The sequence below is a fragment of the Prosopis cineraria genome, unplaced genomic scaffold, assembly GCF_029017545.1.
Source record: "Prosopis cineraria cultivar Desert tree isolate PC_DT_omini unplaced genomic scaffold, ASM2901754v1 PC5, whole genome shotgun sequence".
Taxonomy (NCBI): Eukaryota; Viridiplantae; Streptophyta; class Magnoliopsida; order Fabales; family Fabaceae; genus Prosopis; species Prosopis cineraria.
The window spans coordinates 29,289,914-29,314,279 of NW_026555336.1; the positions used below are offsets into that span (position 1 = coordinate 29,289,914).

General features: G+C 37.1%; 1 protein-coding gene across 5 annotated transcripts; it reads left to right on the forward strand.

Annotated features, from left to right (window-relative positions):
* The first annotated feature begins 1,004 nt into the window (after positions 1-1,004).
* LOC129311241 (2-oxoglutarate and iron-dependent oxygenase domain-containing protein CP2-like) lies at positions 1,005-23,165 on the forward strand. Of its 5 annotated transcripts, XM_054953384.1 has the most exons (11): positions 1,005-1,506; positions 2,426-2,473; positions 2,779-2,955; positions 3,050-3,200; positions 3,302-3,388; positions 4,049-4,173; positions 4,764-4,882; positions 5,168-5,279; positions 13,176-13,311; positions 16,392-17,702; positions 23,028-23,165. In XM_054953384.1, exons 1-11 carry the CDS (start codon positions 1,201-1,203, stop codon positions 23,072-23,074), a joined length of 2,619 nt encoding a protein of 872 aa, XP_054809359.1. In that variant the 5' UTR covers positions 1,005-1,200; the 3' UTR covers positions 23,075-23,165. The 5 variants fall into 5 exon arrangements, with proteins under 5 accessions (XP_054809359.1, XP_054809361.1, XP_054809360.1 ...); XM_054953386.1 differs by lacking the exons at positions 16,392-17,702; positions 23,028-23,165 and adding an exon at positions 14,797-14,858; XM_054953385.1 differs by lacking the exons at positions 16,392-17,702; positions 23,028-23,165 and adding an exon at positions 13,885-13,973.
* The last annotated feature ends 1,201 nt before the right edge of the window (positions 23,166-24,366 follow it).

The window sequence follows — 24,366 nt, forward strand, 5'->3', positions numbered from 1 at the left end:
TAAGAGCTTATGCTCTGAAGCCCAATTTTTCAAAATTCCTTCAAATCCTAAGGCCTGACCCTTATGTGAAAGGGCTTAGGGCCAGGCTCATAAGCCCAATTATAAAAAATAAGAAATCAATATTATAATTTAATTAGGATATTTTAAAATTAAACATAAGACAAATCAAGGTAATTACTTTGGTTGGCAAAAAAATAATTATTTTGGTTAAACTTAGTAAGAATCAGAACACCTATATAAGACAGTTAGAGATTAAAGTATCAGTCGCCTAATACCCATAGCAAGAAAGCAATGCCAGTGAAAAGCAAATCATGAAAGGCATGAAGGGTGACAGGGCAAGCAGATGCGGGAGGGAGAGTTGAGTGACTCTGAATAAGGCAAAGATTAAAGACGAGACAAGGATGACCAACAGCTAATGGGAAAGCAAAGATGCCAAGTGAGGTAGAGATAAATGATGATCAACAGGAGAGATGAGTGACTGTGAAATTTTCAATCTTTAGGTTAAAAGAATGAGAGTTTTGATCTAAACAAGAGGCTGAGAGAGTAAGAGTCAAGAGATAAAAAATTAGAAAAGTTTAAGCTTTAAATTTTTCCTTTACGCATAATTTTTACATAGGTTGCAAAATAAAAAAAAAAGATAACAAGGTTTGGAGGCTCACTTAGGCCATATTTTTTTTTTCAAAGCTTATTAGGGTCAGGCCCAAAAGCTCAATTACCCTAAAATTCTCTCATTTTTCAAGCCCGAATCCTTATTTAAATAAAGTTGTAGACTTGACCCTTCAAGTCTAACCCTTATTTCAAACTGTAATTACAATAAGTCAAAATTTAAGAATTGAATGATAAAATTAAAACCATAAAAATTAAATGATTAATTTTTCATTTAAAAAAAAAGAATCCCATCACATCTCCACTATTCATTACTCATTACAGCATAAGGAACTTCCACGTGTGAAAGGGCCCACCGTATCATCGAACAAGTACCAGCCTTGGTCCTATCCTCTCTTCCTCCGTGGAACTACAACGAAATCCACATGAACCGGACCTGTGAGTTCAACCCTAGCTAAGCCAGAGCCTGAGCCTACCTCGTCCCTTCCCAATTTTATCTTGTTCGTCTTCAAAGATTCAATCCTTTCCCTTATTGATGCTCCCATAGCCTTTCTCTCTCTCCAGGCCATCATTTCTCAGCTTCTTTCAGAAACCATGTCTCAAAATGGTTCCTGGGACCGAAGAAACCAACCTCGCGCTACCAGTGATGGCAAGGGAGACAACTTTATAAACCCTACTAGTTTTGCCTCACTATCTGATTCGCGTAAGCTCTGTGCGAGTCCCAAAACCGATCACAAGCCCGAGAGTTATGATGACCTACAATTGGAATTCAGCCCTCTACTCTTCAGCTCCCTAGAGCAGTATTTGCCTCCTCACATGCTGAATGCACCACGTGACGCCAAGGTCCAGTACATGAAGAACATCCTATTCCGGTATTTGCCAGAGAGTGAACGCACTCGGGTACGTATGAGTGTTGGGGTTTTACCTTGATAGTGAAGGGGAAGAACCATATCCTGAATGCCACGGAAAGCCTTGCTTTATTCATTTTTGTGAAACTATTTGATACTACCCCGAAGCATTATGGTTCAAGGGCATGGACTGTTAGTGAGAAAGGCAAATGTGTTGCTTGAGTCTTGATTACAGAGTGTTGCATTTTTTGCTTGACTTAGAAGCCTGTTAGAGAATTGAAATAACCCTTCTCTGTATGGAATTGGAAGGTAGTGATCTTTGTCCTGTTTGATAGGCTGAGATGGCGACTAATTTATATGCTTATACTCCCGATTGTTGACAAGATACTAACAGTGGCATTGATATTCATGTGTCCGCATGCTGTCGCATTGAGAAACATTCTCAAGTCCTTCTTGCTTTTAGACAGGCCCACTAATATTATGAGAGCAATGGCTGTCTGATTTTCAATTTGGATTTCCTTTGTCTTTTGAGAGCTCTTGCTTGTATCTTTTATATAAACGATATATCTACTTTGTTTATTAAGGATTGTATAGAAGCTCAAACATTCTTATAGCCTGTCTAACTGTACCTAAGTTTGCCTTCAGGCGATAAGGAGTGCCTGTTTGTTACACCATGGAAAGAGCAATCTTTAGAAATGATAAATTCAAGATTTCGTTTCACTTACTCATTCAAAAACTGACTGAAAATGTTATCAGCTGACAAATGGTAAATGAAATTAGTTATTATTAAGCTAATGTAGTTGTTAACCTAAAGAAATTATACCCTACCCTATTATGTTTTTACCTTGGTCAGAATGGGTGTCTTGCTTAGTATGACTGCATGATGCCTATGATGAACACAACCTTCTCATATTTTGGCTTTGGCCCAGAATTTTTCATTAAGTATTTTTTTAATTGTTTGGGTTGATTAGATTCAAAGGCACAAGGAATACAAGCAAAAGATCATATTGAATTATCCAGTAAGTTTTCTAATCCATGGAAACTTTCAGTTTTGAGCATTTGTTTTTAAATTGACAGTCTTAATTGTTTCATTTTATGTTTTTATATCCAAAATTGAGAGAGATGCGTCCATTGGATAAGCTCTCTCTGTTTTCTGAAGTGGAGGCAGCATGTATATGTAACTGTTTTATATTTGATTTGGGAAATAATGCAAGATAAAATAGTAAATGCCAGTTGGAGAGCCATTCCCTTGTCTCCTTTTCTGCATGTAGCATAGAAGCACCAATCATTGTTGTCCTTATCAATTGTTCACTTCTGTTTGTAGCCGCTGCATAAGGAGATATATACTATGCATGCTGAAAACTTTTTTACACCGTCATTCCTCAAAGCAATTAGAGATAATACAGAAGAGAGTTTTAGAAGTGTAATAGCTGAACCATCTGCAGGAATTTATACATTTGAAATGCTTCAGCCACAATTTTGTGAAATGTTGGTATCTGAGGTATTACTTTCTTTTCTGACCTTTTAATATGCATATGGTTTTATGCTTTATGTATTAGTTTTTTATGTTTTCTTATCAGGTTCTAATTCCTTAGGTGGATCATTTTGAGAGATGGGTCCATGAGACCAAATTCAGAATCATGCGACCTAACACAATGAACCGATATGGTGCTGTGCTCGATGATCTTGGCATGGAAACCATGCTTGACAAATTAATGAATGATTACATTATTCCACTAGCTCGAGGTGGCAAATCTTTCTCCATGAGATTTTAATAGTAATTTGTGACTGGAAAAGTAATTATTATTGTGGCACAATCTCACTTTTTCTGTCTGAAAACATTGTAGTTTTCTTTGCTAGAGTTGGTGGATCTTCGCTGGACTCTCATCATGGTTTTGTTGTGGAATATGGAATGCATAGGGATGTTGAGCTTGGTAGGATTTTTAGATGTATCTCTGTAGTTTTGTGACTTTGCTGTTTCCATGTATCTGGAATTGCAATTATTTTTTTTCAATGTCTAATGGGGTGCTTAGGGATTTGATCTATTTTTCTGTGTTTCCTATTAATTTTCTTTTAGTGATGCTCTTAATTCTATTTGTATGTTAGAGCTATATCCAAATACCTGTAATTTTGTATTTGTGTTTTTCTCTTTTTACTATAACAAGTGAAAAGAAAAATAAAACGCACTAACAGAAGACTCAGCACGATTGTCTGAAAACAACAATTAATAGTCAGAAGCTCTTTTGTTGCTGTAATATGACCTGAATAATCTAAATGTACTCCAACTTTTATGATACTCAAGTTATATGAGCAGTAGGCATGGCTGCCCTTAAATCTAAATGTGTCTCTTCTGTTATTGGAGGGAAGGTTGAATATTTTTGCCTAAGTTACAATCATATGAAAACATTTTTTCCCCTTATAGATTTAGTTCTATACGAAGCACATTTTCTCTTCTTATTGCTTGCATTTGAATCTTATGCCGTAAATCTGTATTTTTACTTAACTGTGTCATATCTTTTGTAGTTGGGTTGGATAGCAATCTTGTGTAGCATTACAGGCTTTCTGTTGAAATCTGAGGAGCTTTGTTTTTGCAGGCTTCCATGTGGATGATTCAGAAGTCACTCTGAATATTTGCTTGGGAAAACAATTTTCAGGTGGAGAACTGTTCTTTCGGGGTGTCCGTTGTGATGAACATGTGAACACAGAGACCCAACCAGAGGTATGCTTACTGTTATAGACAAAGTTCTTTTGGCTTGTTAATTTAGATTAAGTTACAAGATTCTTTGCACGTCTTTGTGCATGAATTCCATTTTAAAGTAGGAAAATAGCAATGACTATCCATTGATTGTGCCGCTGTGTATCCTGTACCCCCTTCCCCCTGTGGGCTGGTGATTTAAATGTAGGGAAACAAGTATTCGACTATGTCCTGAACTTTAAATAAGAGTTCATTTACAGTGATTCAACGTTTGAAGAATGGTAAGAAAAGAAATTTGAGGACTTTTCTCTCAGGAGACAAGGTTGATGTGAAAGATGGATCTTCAGATTGTTGTATATGCCGGGATAAAACTAAAATATATGATAGTGATATTGCGGGAGGATGTTATATGCAATAGGGTAACCCCAAGCTCATTCTGATTTGCCCTTTTTTCCCTAGTACATGAATCTATTAATGCATGTTTTAGATTGTTGGACTGTCAATTGATTGTAATTCATACTCAATGTTGAATGGCATAACAACATTATAATACGATATCAAGCAAATCTTGCTAAATCTTATAACAATGATCCCCACCGATGAAATCCTTGCAGGAAATCTATGATTATTGCCATGTTCCTGGGCGTGCAGTATTTCATAATGGTCGTCACCGGCATGGTGCTCGAGCTACAACATCTGGACAGCGAATCAATTTAATCATATGGTGTAGAAGGTATTTCCGTTGAACTTGTTAATCCTTGTTGCAAACAATCTTGTTTGTTGCCTCGCTGAATTTGCAATTTTTCACATGTCTCTGAAATTTTTGTCATTTTTCAGCTGGTTTTTTCTTTTTTTTTTGTGGGTGGAATCTCGAGAAACTGACATTCTTTATTGGGTTCTTAAGATAGCCTTCCCTCCTTTGGTCCTCAGTCTGAGTTCCTATATGATGACCGTTTTATACCCAAAATAAAAAAAAAAGATCTGTTTGCTCAAATGTGCAACCACTTTGTTCTTGTAGTTCGATTTTTAGAGAGATGAAGAAATATCTAAAAGATTTTTCTAGCTGGTGTGGAGAATGCCGGCGCAAGAAAAAAGAGAGAGAACGCCTCTCAATTGCTGCCACCAAACAGGTAACAGTCATTCATCAGGAATGAAAAGCATTACAGTAAATCTTGTTCTATCATGATATACTTATTCAGGGTGTGTCGTCATCACTGTCCAGGAATTACTGGAGGGAAGTTAAATCCATCTCGTGAACTCTATCCATTTCATGTTTCTAGATTTGCTGATCAACCAAATGTCAGCTCTTTGGTGTAGTTTTTTTTTCCCCTCTCCCTACTTTTTTCTTTTTTTAAAAAAAAATTATGGTGATACAGTAAAGGGTGTCCGGGGTTAGTGGTCTATAGACCACCTGAGGTACATGTTAAAATGAACGGCTCAAATCCTTTACTTTCACAAAATGTAGATGATGCATCCGCAAAGAGAATAGTAAAGATTAGAGTGGTGGGCCTTGTACCCAATTATGATGTGGGTCTTAATCATAATCATTTTTTTTTATTTGTGTCGCTCTCTTTCTGGATGTCTTCTGCTACATTTATTTTGTGATCAGAGAGGACTCAAGGTCTTGAAACAAAATAGGCTTGTTTCTTGAGTAAACTCCTGGGAAGCAAAAGCCAATTCCCCCTCCATTCTTAGGGTTTATAAGCTGAGCATCATGATGTTGGTCTTTTGTAATTGGACTGTACAAAGGATGGTCGATCAATGTTGTTTTTCTATATAGCCCCTTTCAATTTTTTTTTTTTTTTTAATTTGCCTTGGTGGCTCCTCTTTTTGAATTTCGCTACAACAAATGGGCTGCGGACGTGGGACTTGGAACTTCTCCATTTCTTTACCATTTTTTCCATTGATTTCTTCAATTGTAACCCTTCATCAAATCTATAGCCAAAATAGATTCATTTATTGTAGCGATATCAATAGTTATGAATTTATCACTGGGAAGTAGAGGGAAAAAGATGATAAGGGAATAGAGGATCTGCGATTGCCAATGTGACTGTAGTTTCAAAATAAATACAAAGGTGATTTTACTTTTTTCAGTTGAGGGCAATCATAAATACCGTCCAATTTTTATTATAAATCACTTTTAACCAATTTACTAGAACTAAGGAAAGATAAGTAATTTATTAAGTCTATCTTAAAATTTTAAAATATTCTAACTTTGCCCTTGTTAAAGAGTGTGGATTTAAAAATAAAGATTTTTTTTCCCCCAATTATGTTGCACTCTCATGCGTAGGAAACTTAGTTTTGGAAGAAAAGAGAAAGAAACATAATATGTGAAGTTATACAGAAATATTAAAATAGAATTAAATTATTTTAATGTTTTGTAACAAGGATGAAATTGAAAAATGTTAATTAATAATTCTTTAACTTATATTAAGGACTAAGAATTTCTTTTAGAAAGTGTTTTTATAATGAAGACCAAAATGAGCGTTAATAGTAATTTGTTTGGATGATCTAATTGGAAGCAAAGAAAAAGTTCAAGTATTTTTTTTTGGGTAACCATTTTGATTTATTTTTTAACAAACTAATAAACATAGTACTCACTTTTTTTGAGAAAGTCAAGACTCTATGTAGAGCTAATAATTTAAGCAAGGCGAGTTGATTTGACCAGCTAAATCAGATCGAGTTTGAAATAATTGAATTAAAAAAAAAAAGCTTTTATAGTCAAGCTTAGTTCTAATACCTCAAGCTTTTAGACTTATTCAGTTTGGTTTGAATGTATGGATTATTAATATTATATTATTTTACGTTTTCATTTTTTAAGCAAATTTTGATTTTTATCTTAAAAAATTAAAATTTTTATAGCAAATAACCACATTTCTTTTCCTATCCTTACTAAAATGAGACCAAACATTGAAGGAGTAACAATAAAAGGGTTAATGTCTAAATTTGCCTTTGTTCTTATTTTAAGAACGCTTGACACTTTATAATTTTAAGTGAGATAATTTTTTCTCTGAGTTATTTTTGAGATCCTTTTGAAGTTTTTTTTTTTTTTTTTTGAGATCTAAAATTGTCCTTCTATTAAGCAACTGTGAAATCCAACAATTATATGATGATATGGCAACTATGGGGCCTAGGTATGATTTTAACTTAACTTTTGCTCCCTGAAACTCTCATCCCTTTTTTCTACTTCTCCTCTTGCCAATTCGAGTCTCTGACTTCAAGATCAAATTGCTACCCAGGTTAGCTAGTGCTCACAACCTTTCACTCCTCATTCACGTTCTCGCTTGCACTTGTCATTGCCCATTTGTGTTCTCATCCTGCTCACCATTCGCGTTCTCATTGTGCTTGCATGCTTCACTCATCTTTGCTTTAGGCTTGTGCTTCTGCCTCTCATCGTCCATCGAGTGCTTCTACCTTCTTGCTCTACTTGTGAATTTGTATTTAAATTTTTGCTTAAGCTAAGCTCTTGGTGCAATTTGAATAGGTTTAATGATTGATCCCCAATATGCCTAAATTTATGAGTAATTCTTTCTAAATGGGTTTAAATGGGTTGAATGATTGAAGGTGTATAATATTTTTTCATAAAGATTTAGAGAACACTTGCCATGAGGGTTATAAGCTCACTTCAATCATTGCTTTCAAATTTAAACTTTCAAGTTTCACACCTTGTCTTTGACTAAATCATCCTCAAAACTTGACACACCCCTATTCAAACCAGGGGGAGGTCTTGGTGGACCAATCAACTCCCTATCGTCATCCTTTTCTTCATTGGAACCTAAACCAATAGGCAGTGGAGGATGCAAATCGCACAATCTGAACCCTCTATCATGAATATGTTGTAACATCTCGAGTTTTAATTCCCTGATTAATTAAAAATTTTAGGGTAATTAAGTAACTTGAAGTGATGTATGGTCAAGGAGGTCTAATAATCATATTTGATGATATTTCAGCCTAGTTGTGGGACCGGTATTGAGGTGAACTACCCGGGCATCAAAGGAGAAGAAAAGGAAGAGTCAATATTGTTGTGCCACATGCCGCGACGTGTAGATCATCTGCCATAGTGCACAAACATTTTTGAGTGAAGGGAGGACCTCTCTGTGCCATGCACCGCGGTACATTGTGTATTCGTCATGGTGTATGGCCATTTTCTATAATTTATCAGACATGAAATGAGACAGAAATAGGGAGAAAGAAAAGAGAAGAAACGGAGTGGCACGCCAATGCTTTACTAGGGTTTACTTGTGGATGACATTGAGAGTATTTTAAAGGCTATAAATATCCAAGGTAAATATCATACTCATTAATCTCCCCATTTCTTCCACATTTATGAGTTTATGGTTAGGATTTGATGGTGAAAGTAGAATTTCAATCCATATAGGTTATGGGTCCGAATTTGTTGACTCAAATAAAGTTAATGGGGGTAGATTAGAATATCTAAAACTAAGTATAATGAGTTTTGGCATCTTGGGTTGTTGGGCACCATTAATATCCAAAAAATCTTATTTATTATGGGTGGTTGGAAGTTTGTAATGCCATTAATGGGAATTTAATGGCTCATTAATGCTATTGGGGGCTAAAGGTAATTATTAAACCCAATGATTAGGCTTCACCTCTTGTAAAGTAAATGTTGGACAGTTTAGAAGTAGAGATTGAGAGCTTAAATGTTTGAGTTGGTTATGTTGATAGAATTCAACTTAGTTAATTATAGTTTTAGTTTTTGGTCACCTATTAGATTGGAAAATTCAAGCTTGAAAGATAGTTGATTAAGGGACAAACCTTTGACCTCTCAAAGGTTTGAGGTAACTAAGGGAAACTCTATTTTGGGTATTTATATGTTAATTGATTGTTAGTTGGTTGTTAAATGTGAATTTTGAATGTTACATGCATGGGATTGATTTTTAAAGTAAAAACTATATATTAGTTTCAATTAGTGCATGAAAAGCTATTTTTGGCTTGAAAATGCAAAATGTAAAGTTAAGAGAATTTTAACTATGAATATGCTTATGCTTTTGAAAAATAAATGTGATGGTGTGTAGAGGTATTTGTGTGTTAATGATGAAATGACTTTTGAGGAAATGATGAGAATATACACTTAGGTAGTGCATGGTCGTGAGCCCAATATAGTTGGTGTAACAATGAGTATACAAAAGTAAAAAAGTGAAAAGAAGTGAGTATTGATTATGGCATGATCGGTAACGGGAGTTTGCCTAGGGATTGGGAGTAGAGAAGAATTCATATGGTATTTAGGCTACCCTCTGGTGCATGGGGGTATAGCCTTGTCCCACAGTTTGTCGAGGAACCATCCTATAATTTGTCAAGGGACTAGAACCTAGCTATCTCCACCAATTGAATAAGGAGAATAGCTTAGGGTATGAGACATCTCAAGGATTCGAGAATGGGGAAAGCCATGGTCCGAGAGTAAGTCTTGTGATCTTTGGCTAGGTCGCACCTTACGATTGGTGAGTTTGGATAGTCCAATCACACGAACAAAGCCCTAATCAGTGTTATAACCCACAGTTTTGGTCTGAGAAAATAAAGAGGATATAAGGTTGGTTGATCATTGCCTAAGTAATTATGACGTGTCACACACGTTTAGTGGTAGCAAGTCATGTGAATAATGGGTCATGTCACATATCTGAGAATATGTGACAATACACCTAGTTATGAGAGTTAAAGATGTTATTTAATGATAAATGATAAGATATGATATATGCTAGTATGTTTTACATACTTGATTTCCTTATGCATGTATTTGGTTTATAATTAACATATAACTGCATAAGGTGGGTTTAACCCTAATTATTGAGTAGCTAAACTCACACTTTTCATTTAATATTTTTTAGGCTCTAGTTCTAGTATTGAGAGGGAGAAGGCTAAAGAGGCAGGGAATTAGCATATTTTTACTATATGCCTCTAGTTTAGATTTAATTGTGTAATAGTATATGATTTGTCAATTCTAGAATGCATGCCATCTTACTTACACTATTTTGTTATTGGAAATTTTAGATTTGTATTTTGGGCCCTTAGTCCTTGTGTATGTTGCTATATATATATATATATAATTTATAAATCCAAAATACTAGTACAAGTGTAGAAATAATGATTTGAACATGTTTTGAACAATTTAATGACAAATCACCTCCCCCTTTATTTTTTTAGTAAAATGGGGTTGAGGAGTGAATTTTTATTATACTGATATTTCAGTGCTTGTGACGTGTTATACTGATAGTTCTAGGTCCATCGAATATGGTTCAGGTGTTAAAAAATCTTTTGGCACTTTTTGAGGGTTTTAGACACCCATTTTGTGTAAAAGTATTGAAAAGTGATTTAAAATGTATTTGGGTTCCAACTTTCTAGTGTGACATGTTTTAGAAGTAAAATCCATGGCATTAGCTAGCTCATGTAGAGAGCTTTTTGTAAGCACCTAGATCAAGTCATTCAAACGTCGGATAAAGAATTGGGGCAAGTCAAAAGCTCCCTAATTTTGCTGTCAAATGATAACAGAGTCAATAGAAATTTCATGCAACATGCCGCGGTGCATGGTGCTTGAGCCATGGCTTGTGGCATAAAGAGCAATACACTACGGCACAGTGTGCATGAGCCTCGGCGCATTGCCCTATGTCACAGCATATGTTTTGTTTTTCAACCATTTTTGACTTCTTGTGAGGTATCTCATGCTTCCGAAACTTATTTTTACTCTAATATGAAGAATTTTGATTAATTTAAACTCATTGTTATTTAGAAAACTTGGGATCTCTGACTTTTGGATTAAACCTTGGTGATCACTTTTTGAGCTAATCCCTTGATTACCATGAGTTTTATTTGTTAATTATGTCTAGTGGAGTGAGAATGTTTTATAGGTCCCCTGCACTCTCATCTGTTGTTCTCTCTTCAACTCTAACCCTCTGGTTCATTTGCTTCATGTGTCGTTCTCTCTTACATTACTAGGTTTGAGCCGTTATGATGGCATCATCTTCTTCCTAGGAAATTTGGTTTTCTTCAATGCATTAAGGGCCTTTAATTCTGTCGAGGTTGTCACAAATACTTTAAGGCCTTGTTTGGTATGATAGAAGAGTTTTTAATAGAATTGAAATTGAAATTGAAATTGGAATTGAAATCAGAATCAGAATTGAATTGAGTTTTAAAAGTGTGTTTGGTATGAAAATGAAATTATGATATAATTTTAATAAGTATATGTATTTAAAATAAAAAAATCAAAATACCCTTTATTTTATTCTTTTAATAGAAAATTTAACAATAAAAAAATAAAGAATATACTTTTAAAGCACAAAATACCCTTTAGTTTATTTTTTAATGACATATAAGCCAATTCCATATTGAATTGGTGGATTCCATGGTCTCTACAATAGAATTGAATTCTATCAATTTTGATGGATCAAATTCCTTCAAGAAAGCAATTTCGGTATACCAAACAAGTCAGCTAGACAATTTCATGTCTGATTCCATTTCCTTTCTCACAATTCTGGTATACCAAACATGGCCTAAGGGTTGTAGGAGAAGGAAGAGTTGGACAAAGAAGTGGATGATCCAGAGTCGATTAGGGAGGGAAAGAGCATGCTTCACTTCCATTCATGCCACGTTATTGGTTGAAAAAATAAGGATGCCATGTCATAGGGTCAAAGCTTACATATAGGATGCCAAGTCAAAAGGTAATAGAGGCCACGTCATGACACATTAACACAAAACAAGAGAACTAACGTCTAACTAATAGAGGGCCAATTTTGCTCCACTAAAAAAATAATTCAAGGAAAAAATTACCTACTTAAGAGTTTAGGGTGCCCAGCGCTCTTTGAAAATAAGTATAAAGATAAAATTGTACCTTAATCCAAAACAAAAACATACAAAGTTGTAAAATTGCCCAAGAGAAGGGTAAATTGCGATTAATAAAAATTTGACAAATAATGCAAGGTTAAAAAGATAAGATAGGAACAATATCACCAATGTATGTTAAAAAAAAGGAAGAAAAGCTTACACAAGCATTTATCGTGGTTCAGTTCCAACCACTCAAACTTACATCTAATCCCCAAGTTGTAACATCTTGAAATTTAAGTTAACAATTAAATTAATTAATTAATTAATTAGATTATGGGTGATTGAGATTGTAAACTTCATTCTCCTTGTTTAAAGTTTTCCAAGACATGAGAAGGAGAAGAGAAAACGGAAAGCCTTTAAAGCCAAGCACTAGAATATAGCATTGTAATATTTAGTAGCCTTATATGTGTAATTAAACATAATTATATTGCTAATATAGGATTACTATATATGTTTAGCTATAGATCATTTGCATGTGAATTACCATGCAAATATGTTACTGTATGATGTGTTATACTTGTTTAGATTATAACAAATCAACAAATATGACTGCTATAGATGAATAAGCAGTTATTGTTTTGCTTGGTTAAGTTGGTTTGAGAGGGGGGACACTTGTACATGTGCATGAAGCATAAATGCTCATCTTGGCACTTGGTGTTTCAAGATCCTCATGTGATACCAAATTATATGCAAATTGGTACCATTGGTTAGATTATTATTTTATTTGCATGTGAGTGCATGTTTAGCTTTAATTAGAGGTTCGAGCAAGTAATTAGGTACATAGAAATTTTATTTCGTGCATGTTGTAATCTATGTTTTCAATGCAAGTGTGCCATAACAAATGGTAGAATTAGCCATGGCAAATGAGTTTTTTGTGGTTAGTCACGATAAACAGGGCCTTTAGCCACAACAAAAGTGTAACATCCTAAAAATTTTAAGACTCAAATTTATTAAAAAAAAATAAACAAAAATAAAATAAAATATCTATAATTAAATTAAAATTTAGAATAATTTAATAGAGGCCCAGAGTTCGAATTTTACTAAGCAAAAGTTTGGTTTTATTTGATTTTTAACTATGGGAAAAATTACCAAAGTTGACCCGGGCTTTTGTGCAATAATAAAAAATGTTGGGCCCTTTCTTGTAATTTTCCCCAAAGTTTTTGACCAGCATTTTAAGGAGCAAACTGATGCAGAAACGCAGAGAAAATGAGAAAGGAAGCAAACGCACAAACGGGAGAGAGAGAGAGAGGAAGAAGAGAAGAGAAAGGGAGGGAGTTAGGCTTGGATCTAGGAGTCTTTGCGACCGTTGCGAGCTCGGCTACACGATAGGTAAACTCCCTACTTCAATCCTCTTCTCTTTCTCTTGATTTTCTTCAATTTTTGGAAGAGGAAATTTTTGGATTTTGATCCCAAAGGCTTTATTCTTGTAAGCTTTTGTTTCTTTGGATTCTAGGGAGCATGTTTTGAGTTTCTATATAGTGATCTAATGTTTTGAGTGAATAATTGGATGAAAAGAGGTGTTTTGGGCACAAAATAAACCTTGAGAAATTGGGTTTTTGCTCCTCAATGGTTTAAGCCTATTGATTTAGTTATAATTTTGCTATTTGAGCCCAATAAGATTTAAATTAAGGTTTGGTTTTCATTATAAGGGCTAATGGTGAAAGTTGGTGGCACTAAGTAAAGGTTTTTAATTGATTAAAAAAATTATATAAATTGAAAATTAGCCTAGTGATGGCTAATAAATGGTTTTGGTGGTTAAGTGATACTATGTGAATGGTTGGTTTAATATATGGACCATTAGGGTGGATTATGACTCATTGACCTAAGTTGTGTGGTATAAGTTATAGTCTTCATTAATACTATTTGTCATGATAAGTGATGTGGATCACTTATATGTTGTAGAAAATTGTTGGTGGAACTTATTGAGAAGTAAGGAACAAGCCGAGCCCTATTTTGTACAAGGGGAACCCTTTTAGTACCAAAGGGTTGAGGTAACAGGGGAATTTATATTTCTTATTACTTTGTTTTAGCTATTTTTGAATAAATATTACTAGTTATCATGCATTACATGTTTTAAAAGATTAAATGTGCTTTATAAGGGGTTATGGGGTACTACTTTGATTATAGTGCAAATATGTTTTCTAATTGTTTAATAACAATGTTTTTATGGAAATGAGATTTATAAATATTATACTACTTTAGAGTGTTGAATGGTCAATACTCAGGAAAGGTAGACAAGAGTAAAAGGCATGATCTCGGTGGGAGTTCACCAATGAGAAGGTGTGGATTTTTGATATTCTATGGCACACTGTCAGTACTCAGTGTTGTCTTACGTATTGTGGGCTCAGTGCACTAAAGTGGTTAGTGTATTGAGTGTTCGACACCTCTCAGTGGGGGAGGGAATCCGACATATGAAGTGTGAGGTTGAGTGCCTAGGCCAAGGTAGCCCTCACATGGAGAGTAAGTCGGGCTGGCTCTGGGAGGGAGTTAGCTTTGACTGCTCAGGATTCACGTCGAAGGGGCATAGGCGGTTCGGTGGATTAGATCATGCCTTAGATTATGTTTTGTGCCTGTGGAGGTACAAGTAGGTATAAGGTTTACCTGCGAGTTAAAGAGTGCCAGGGGGCATTCTGTTGGTCATGAAAGGCCATACCGGCCTAGGTCATGCATTCATGCATTTTAAATGGCTAAATTATATACTATGTTGAATTTATTATTCATTTATTTAATTATGGCTTACTTTGTAATAATCAATATAGATTTCACTGTTACTGAGACTGTGGTTGTCTCACCCCTTTCTTTTCAATATTCTAGGTCCAGGCGAAGGATCCAGTGGTGGACGGGGAAAAGAGCAAAGCTAGGGGTTTGCTTGTGATTTGTAAAGAACTGCAACCCCTTTCTTTTGAGCAAATATATTGTAATGTATTTAAGATTAGGGTGCCAGTAGGATATGATTATGTGTGTGTGTGTGAATATGTGTGGATTGTGTGCTTGTGTATGAATTTTTGTCTGTTTGCAGACTTGTGGCTAGGAAACTTGGTTATGGTGTGTGGTTTTGATGGATTTACTTAGTAGACCAAGTTTCTATTACAAGCAGATCTTTATTTTGATATATATGTGATTTTATAAGCAAATGCAAAGTGGTTGCATTGCAAATGGTGTGCTATGGGAAAACATACAGCTTGGATAGAGAGAGTGGGTGCGTGGGCCCCACAAGGAGCTCTGAGCCAAGTGAAAATGTTTAGCATATGTATTTATATAAATACATGGTATTTGGATTGATTTGTGACCACTCTTGTATGATTTGTGCATTTTGGGGGTTTAGGGTCCATTTTAGGAAATGGCACCCGGGTGGTCAAATTTTGATGTATGGGGGTTTTCCATCATTTGAATGTTCTATCAAGTGTTTTTAATCTTATTTGACGTGTCCAAAGTGTTTCCACAGGTTTGTGACCATTAGGATGGGATTTGGACAATTTTGAAAATGGTTTTTACCAAAAAGCTGCACTTTTGCATCCGGGTGTCCAAATCTTAATCCGACCGTTGGATTTCTCTAAAATTTGGGTCACAAGTAAAACCTTTTATAAGCTTCGTGTGGGCTTTGGAATCACGTCGATCGGATATCGGACGGAGAAACGACGCACTCCGGAATTTGGTCTGGAGGTGCTGTCATGACAGCATTAAATTGCTGTCATGACAGCTACAGTGTTGATTTTGTAACCTGCACAAAATTCAATCCGTCCGTTGGATCTTTTCAAAATTTAGTATGCTAATAGTATTCTTTAAAAGTGACATGTGGGCTTTGGAATCACTCCGATCGGAGGTCAGATGATGAAATGGTGCACTCCGGAAGTTGGTCCGGAAGTGCTGTCATGACAGCTTTTTAGCTGTCATGACAGCAAAAATAGTCAATCTTTTAACATGTCTAATTTTTAATCCGACCGTTGGATCTTTTTGAAATTTGGTACACTTATAGTACCCTTTGAATGTGACGTGTGAGCTTTAAAATCACTTCAATCGGAGGTCGAATGACGGAACACCGCCTCCTGGAAGTTGGCCCAGGAGGGCTGTCATGACAGCAATAAATTACTGTCATGACAGCATCTTTTTATTCCATTTTCGTCTAACTTGCTTCCGTGCGCTATAGGTAGAACCTATAATTATTTTTAAGGTTTTAAATGATTTATTTCTTAAGTTGGTTAGAGGATCAACTCCTTAACCACACTTAGTTTGTTTGAATTATGTGATTTTTGGATAACACTCAAGGCAAGTGTTACATTTGGTATCAGTTTTAGGTTTATGATTCCTTTTTCCTACTTGGCACCTTAAATACATTACTTTTATGCTCTTTCCCTTCTACCACTAACCTGGACTAATATGGTTTTTCTTTCTCTGGCTTGTTCCTTTAGGAGGGGAGAAAGGTCCGTACGCTTGTAGCCGTACACCTTTCAGTTCTAATATGGCTCGAAGGGGAAGGGGTAGATCGAGGAATGAGGAACGACCACCACCTCTACCTCCTCCGCCTCCACCTCCGCCTCCACCTCCACCACCACCACAGGGGACAGATGCAGTCATGGCTAGGCTGCTTGAAGTTATGGTGGATATACAGCAAAATCTTAGAAGTCATACTGTTCCAGATCAGCATGTTGACCTAAGTGCTGGGCAGGGATCTTCTAGTACTATGGGAGCTCATGCACCAGTTGTTAATAATCGAGAGGATGACATATCTGAACCTTGGAAGGAATTCTCTCGCTCTAATCCGACTACATATGATGGTAGTATGCTTGATGGGAAAGCTGAAGAGTGGTTGGATCGGATGGAGCAGTTATTTACTGTTGTGAGGTGTACATCTGAGCAGAAGGTTATCTTGGCTACGATGCAGCTTGTTGGTGAAGCCAAGCATTGGTGGGATTCTGTTAAGCCCACAGATGGAAGATCTATGTCTTGGGATGAATTTAAAGAAAGATTTTATGATTTTCACTTTCCGCCAGCTTTCAGAGATGAGAAAGAGGCAGAGTTTCATGCATTTCAGCAGGGGGACTTAGACGAGGAGACTTTTATAAGAAAATTCAATCAGCTGTCTAAGTTCTCAACATATCTGAAGGCTTCTAATGATAGCAAGTGGAAAGCAAAGAGGTTATTAGAAAAGATGAGGCCAGAATACCGCCAGCAGCTATCTTTGTTGGGCGAGGCGACATATGATGAGATGTGCAATCGTCTGAGGATTGCCGCTCGTCGAGGCCGAGACACAGAGAGTAGCCGGAGTAGGGATACACGAGGTCGATTTTCTTTTGGGTTAGCTCCTACTGGTGGTGTATCCAAGAGAATGGGTTTTAGCTCTGGTTCTTCTTCTAGTGGCTCCTTTAGAATCGGGTCTTCTTCTGCTTCTGGTAATCGAAATTTAAATAGGGGTTCAAGATTTCAAGGTAATCGGGGTGGTAATATGAGATCTGGGGGTTCTCGTTTCTCTGGGAATGCTCCAGCACGTTCTTCACAGACCAGTCAAGCCCCAATTCTAAGCACAGCGAGGTCACCTTGCAATAGATGTGGTAGGGTTCATTTTGGTCGCTGCTTTGCTTGTTACAAGTGTGGAAAGTTAGGCCATTTGATCCGTGACTGCCCTGATTTACATGAGAGCTCGGACCGGAGGAACGTGATTCCTGGTAGAGTGTATACAGTATCTCAGGAGGAGGCTAGGAAGTCATCGAATCTAATCACTGGTATGGTTTCTATCTGTGGCCTCGATTTAGAAGCTTTGTTTGATTGTGGTGCGACGCATTCTTTTATTTCTGCCGAGCGCTTAGATAGAATGGCTATGCCTGTTGACCAGTTGCCCCATGATATAGAAGTTTCCTCTACTTCTGGTTTAGTTGGTCGATCCAGTGTGGTGTGTAGGACTAAGATGACTTTTAATGGGCGATCGACTTGGGTGAATATGATCAAATTACCTATGCAAGGGATTGATTTAATTATTGGTATGGATTGGTTGACAGCTTATGGTGCTGTCTTAGATTGTGTGGCTAAGACAGTGACTTTGGTAGAAGTACCGGAGGTGATCAAAGAATACCCTGGTCATTCTTGTTTTCTTTCTTCTTTACAAGTTGAAAGGTTGATTGAGCAGGGATGTGAGGCTTACGTGGTAGTGCTCGCTACCCAAGGGTCTGAGACAGGTATAGTGGATGAAATTGAGGTTGTTAGGGAGTTCCCAGAGGTGTTTTCTGAGGATGTATCAGGATTACCTCCAGAACGTGAGGTTGAATTCTCAATTGACTTGGTACCGGGGACTCAGCCAATTTCAAAGGCTCCCTATAGAATGGCTCCTTCAGAGTTAGCTGAGTTGAAGAAGCAACTTGAGGAGCTGTTAGATAAGGGATTTATTAGACCTAGTGTTTCTCCTTGGGGATCTCCTGTCTTATTTGTGAAGAAGAAGGATGGTAGTTTAAGATTGTGTATCGATTACAGGCAGTTGAATAAGGTTACGGTGAAGAACAAGTACCCACTGCCTCGCATCGATGATCTCTTAGATCAGTTGGTTGGTGCCACGATTTTCTCTAAAATTGATTTACGTTCAGGGTACCATCAGCTAAGAGTTAGTGAGAAGGATGTGGCAAAGACTGCTTTCAGGACTCGATATGGTCATTATGAGTTTTTGGTTATGCCATTCGGGCTGACTAATGCGCCTGCGGTTTTCATGGACTATATGAACCGCATTTTTCGACCTTTCTTGGATCAGTTTGTGGTAGTTTTTATTGACGATATACTGATCTACTCTAAAGATGAGGAGCAGCATGCCAGACACTTGAGGACTGTCCTAAGGTTTCTGCGAGATCATAAGCTATATGCCAAGCTCAGTAAGTGCGAGTTTTGGATGAGAGAGGTTAGGTTCTTGGGACATATCGTGTCGGCAAATGGTATTGCAGTTGATCCATATAAAGTTGAAGCAGTCATGCAATGGGAGAGACCAAAATCGATAACTGAGATCCGTAGTTTTCTGGGATTAGCAGGTTACTACCGGCGTTTTATCAAAGGTTTCTCTCAGATTTCTATGCCTTTGACTAGACTCACAAGGAAGGATAGGCCATTTATCTGGGATGATAAGTGCGAGACAGCTTTTCTTGAGTTGAAAGAAAGGTTAACAACAGCTCCAGTATTGGTGATTTCGGATCCTCAAAAGCCCTATGATGTGTATACTGATGCCTCTCATAAGGGTCTTGGTTGTGTTCTAATGCAAGATGAGAGAGCAGTGGCATATGCATCTAGACAACTTAGACCGCATGAGGAGAATTATCCAACACATGATCTCGAGTTGGCTGCGGTGGTCTTTGCGTTAAAGATCTGGCGTCATTATCTTTATGGAACAGAGTTCAGGGTCATGAGCGACCATAAAAGTCTCAAGTACCTGGTGGATCAAAAAGAGCTGAATATGAGACAGAGACGTTGGATGGAGTTTCTTAAAGATTATAATTTTGAATTTAAGTATCATCCGGGGAAAGCAAATGTGGTAGCAGATGCTCTTAGTCGCAAGACCTTACATGTAGCCTATTTAATGGTTCGGGAGCATAGATTGATGGAATCTTTGGTTGAAATTTTTTTGGGTATGACTAAGTTCTCTTTGAATGGTCTTAATACTATGGTTATTTCTAATGAATTTTGGAAAGAGATACGAGATGCTCAGCTTCAAGATCCGATTTTGTCAAAAATAAGTCAAGACATCGAGAATGGTGAGATAATGGACTATTGGTTTAGTGATGATGGGTATGTGGTTTTCAAGGATAGGGTGTGTATTCCTAACAATGAGTCTATTCGGAAGAAATTGTTGGATGAGGCACATCGAAGTAGCTACACCCTTCATCCCGGTGCTACTAAGATGTATCATGACATGCAGCGTCATTGGTGGTGGCCAGGCATGAAAAAGGATGTCACAGAGTATGTTAGTAAGTGTTTGACCTGTCAGAAGGTCAAAATAGAGCACCAAAAGCCATCGGGGTTATTACAGCCTTTGGAGATTCCTAAATGGAAATGGGAGAGTATTTCAATGGATTTTGTATCTGGTTTGCCGAGGACCCAGGCTAGTTTTGACTCTATCTGGGTAATTGTAGATCGTTTGACTAAGTCAGCACATTTCTTACCGGTCAAGACCACCTATACGGTTGATAGGTATGCTGAGATCTACATTAAGGAGATTGTGCGACTACATGGGGTACCGAGGGATATTGTTTCAGACCGTGATCCTCGGTTTACATCGAATTTATGGCAAGCTATGCAAAGGGCTATGGGTACAGATCTGAAATTTAGTACGTCTTATCATCCACAAACGGATGGACAAACTGAGCGGACGATCCAGACATTAGAGGATATGTTGAGGTCATGTGCCCTAGAGCTTCAGGGAAGCTGGGATAAGCATTTACCTCTGGCAGAGTTTGCTTATAATAACAGTTATCATGCCAGTATTCAAATGGCTCCTTATGAAGCATTGTATGGAAGACGATGCAGATCGCCTCTTTGTTGGTATGAGTTGAGTGAGAGGACAATGATGGGACCGGATGTGGTAGATGAGACCACAGAGAAAATCAAATTGATCCAACAAAAACTTCTTACAGCACAGAGTAGACAGAAAAGTTATGCAGATAATCGTCGTAAGGACTTGTCTTTTGAGATTGGGGATCATGTCTTCCTCAAAGTTTCCCCATTGACAGGCGTTGGACGCTCAATTCGGGCTAAAAAGTTATCTCCTCGATATATGGGTCCTTTTGAGGTTTTGAAGAAAGTTGGGCCGGTGGCTTATCAGTTGGCATTACCGCCTCAGTTAGCGGGTCTACACAACGTGTTTCATGTGTCACAATTGAAGAAGTACCAGCCAGACCCGTCGCATGTGATAGAACCTGAGGAGGTTGAAATTCAAGAGAATTTAACCTACCGGACTGAACCAGATCGTATTGTGGATGCTAAGGATAAGCAACTCAGAAATAAAACAATCCGGTTGGTAAAAGTGATTTGGAAAGGGACAGCTCCGGGAGATGCAACCTGGGAGACTGAGGATCAAATGAGGAAGGAATATCCACAGTTGTTTCCCTAGGTATGTTTATCTCTTTGGTTCATGTATTAGCTTGGATTTTGGGGACAAAATCCTTTTTAAAGGAGGGGAGAATGTAACATCCTAAAAATTTTAAGACTCAAATTTATTAAAAAAAATAAACAAAAATAAAATAAAATATCTATAATTAAATTAAAATTTAGAATAATTTAATAGAGGCCCAGAGTTCGAATTTTACTAAGCAAAAGTTTGGTTTTATTTGATTTTTAACTATGGGAAAAATTACCAAAGTTGACCCGGGCTTTTGTGCAATAATAAAAAATGTTGGGCCCTTTCTTGTAATTTTCCCCAAAGTTTTTGACCAGCATTTTAAGGAGCAAACTGATGCAGAAACGCAGAGAAAATGAGAAAGGAAGCAAACGCACAAACGGGAGAGAGAGAGAGAGGAAGAAGAGAAGAGAAAGGGAGGGAGTTAGGCTTGGATCTAGGAGTCTTTGCGACCGTTGCGAGCTCGGCTACACGATAGGTAAACTCCCTACTTCAATCCTCTTCTCTTTCTCTTGATTTTCTTCAATTTTTGGAAGAGGAAATTTTTGGATTTTGATCCCAAAGGCTTTATTCTTGTAAGCTTTTGTTTCTTTGGATTCTAGGGAGCATGTTTTGAGTTTCTATATAGTGATCTAATGTTTTGAGTGAATAATTGGATGAAAAGAGGTGTTTTGGGCACAAAATAAACCTTGAGAAATTGGGTTTTTGCTCCTCAATGGTTTAAGCCTATTGATTTAGTTATAATTTTGCTATTTGAGCCCAATAAGATTTAAATTAAGGTTTGGTTTTCATTATAAGGGCTAATGGTGAAAGTTGGTGGCACTAAGTAAAGGTTTTTAATTGATTAAAAAAATTATATAAATTGAAAATTAGCCTAGTGATGGCTAATAAATGGTTTTGGTGGTTAAGTGATACTATGTGAATGGTTGGTTTAATATATGGACCATTAGGGTGGATTATGACTCATTGACCTAAGTTGTGTGGTATAAGTTATAGTCTTCATTAATACTATTTGTCATGATAAGTGATGTGGATCACTTATATGTTGTAGAAAATTGTTGGTGGAACTTATTGAGAAGTAAGGAACAAGCCGAGCCCTATTTTGTACAAGGGGAACCCTTTTAGTACCAAAGGGTTGAGGTAACAGGGGAATTTATATTTCTTATTACTTTGTTTTAGCTATTTTTGAATAAATATTACTAGTTATCATGCATTACATGTTTTAAAAGATTAAATGTGCTTTATAAGGGGTTATGGGGTACTACTTTGATTATAGTGCAAATATGTTTTCTAATTGTTTAATAACAATGTTTTTATGGAAATGAGATTTATAAATATTATACTACTTTAGAGTGTTGAATGGTCAATACTCAGGAAAGGTAGACAAGAGTAAAAGGCATGATCTCGGTGGGAGTTCACCAATGAGAAGGTGTGGATTTTTGATATTCTATGGCACACTGTCAGTACTCAGTGTTGTCTTACGTATTGTGGGCTCAGTGCACTAAAGTGGTTAGTGTATTGAGTGTTCGACACCTCTCAGTGGGGGAGGGAATCCGACATATGAAGTGTGAGGTTGAGTGCCTAGGCCAAGGTAGCCCTCACATGGAGAGTAAGTCGGGCTGGCTCTGGGAGGGAGTTAGCTTTGACTGCTCAGGATTCACGTCGAAGGGGCATAGGCGGTTCGGTGGATTAGATCATGCCTTAGATTATGTTTTGTGCCTGTGGAGGTACAAGTAGGTATAAGGTTTACCTGCGAGTTAAAGAGTGCCAGGGGGCATTCTGTTGGTCATGAAAGGCCATACCGGCCTAGGTCATGCATTCATGCATTTTAAATGGCTAAATTATATACTATGTTGAATTTATTATTCATTTATTTAATTATGGCTTACTTTGTAATAATCAATATAGATTTCACTGTTACTGAGACTGTGGTTGTCTCACCCCTTTCTTTTCAATATTCTAGGTCCAGGCGAAGGATCCAGTGGTGGACGGGGAAAAGAGCAAAGCTAGGGGTTTGCTTGTGATTTGTAAAGAACTGCAACCCCTTTCTTTTGAGCAAATATATTGTAATGTATTTAAGATTAGGGTGCCAGTAGGATATGATTATGTGTGTGTGTGTGAATATGTGTGGATTGTGTGCTTGTGTATGAATTTTTGTCTGTTTGCAGACTTGTGGCTAGGAAACTTGGTTATGGTGTGTGGTTTTGATGGATTTACTTAGTAGACCAAGTTTCTATTACAAGCAGATCTTTATTTTGATATATATGTGATTTTATAAGCAAATGCAAAGTGGTTGCATTGCAAATGGTGTGCTATGGGAAAACATACAGCTTGGATAGAGAGAGTGGGTGCGTGGGCCCCACAAGGAGCTCTGAGCCAAGTGAAAATGTTTAGCATATGTATTTATATAAATACATGGTATTTGGATTGATTTGTGACCACTCTTGTATGATTTGTGCATTTTGGGGGTTTAGGGTCCATTTTAGGAAATGGCACCCGGGTGGTCAAATTTTGATGTATGGGGGTTTTCCATCATTTGAATGTTCTATCAAGTGTTTTTAATCTTATTTGACGTGTCCAAAGTGTTTCCACAGGTTTGTGACCATTAGGATGGGATTTGGACAATTTTGAAAATGGTTTTTACCAAAAAGCTGCACTTTTGCATCCGGGTGTCCAAATCTTAATCCGACCGTTGGATTTCTCTAAAATTTGGGTCACAAGTAAAACCTTTTATAAGCTTCGTGTGGGCTTTGGAATCACGTCGATCGGATATCGGACGGAGAAACGACGCACTCCGGAATTTGGTCTGGAGGTGCTGTCATGACAGCATTAAATTGCTGTCATGACAGCTACAGTATTGATTTTGTAACCTGCACAAAATTCAATCCGTCCGTTGGATCTTTTCAAAATTTAGTATGCTAATAGTATTCTTTAAAAGTGACATGTGGGCTTTGGAATCACTCCGATCGGAGGTCAGATGATGAAATGGTGCACTCCGGAAGTTGGTCCGGAAGTGCTGTCATGACAGCTTTTTAGCTGTCATGACAGCAAAAATAGTCAATCTTTTAACATGTCTAATTTTTAATCCGACCGTTGGATCTTTTTGAAATTTGGTACACTTATAGTACCCTTTGAATGTGACGTGTGAGCTTTAAAATCACTTCAATCGGAGGTCGAATGACGGAACACCGCCTCCTGGAAGTTGGCCCAGGAGGGCTGTCATGACAGCAATAAATTACTGTCATGACAGCATCTTTTTATTCCATTTTCGTCTAACTTGCTTCCGTGCGCTATAGGTAGAA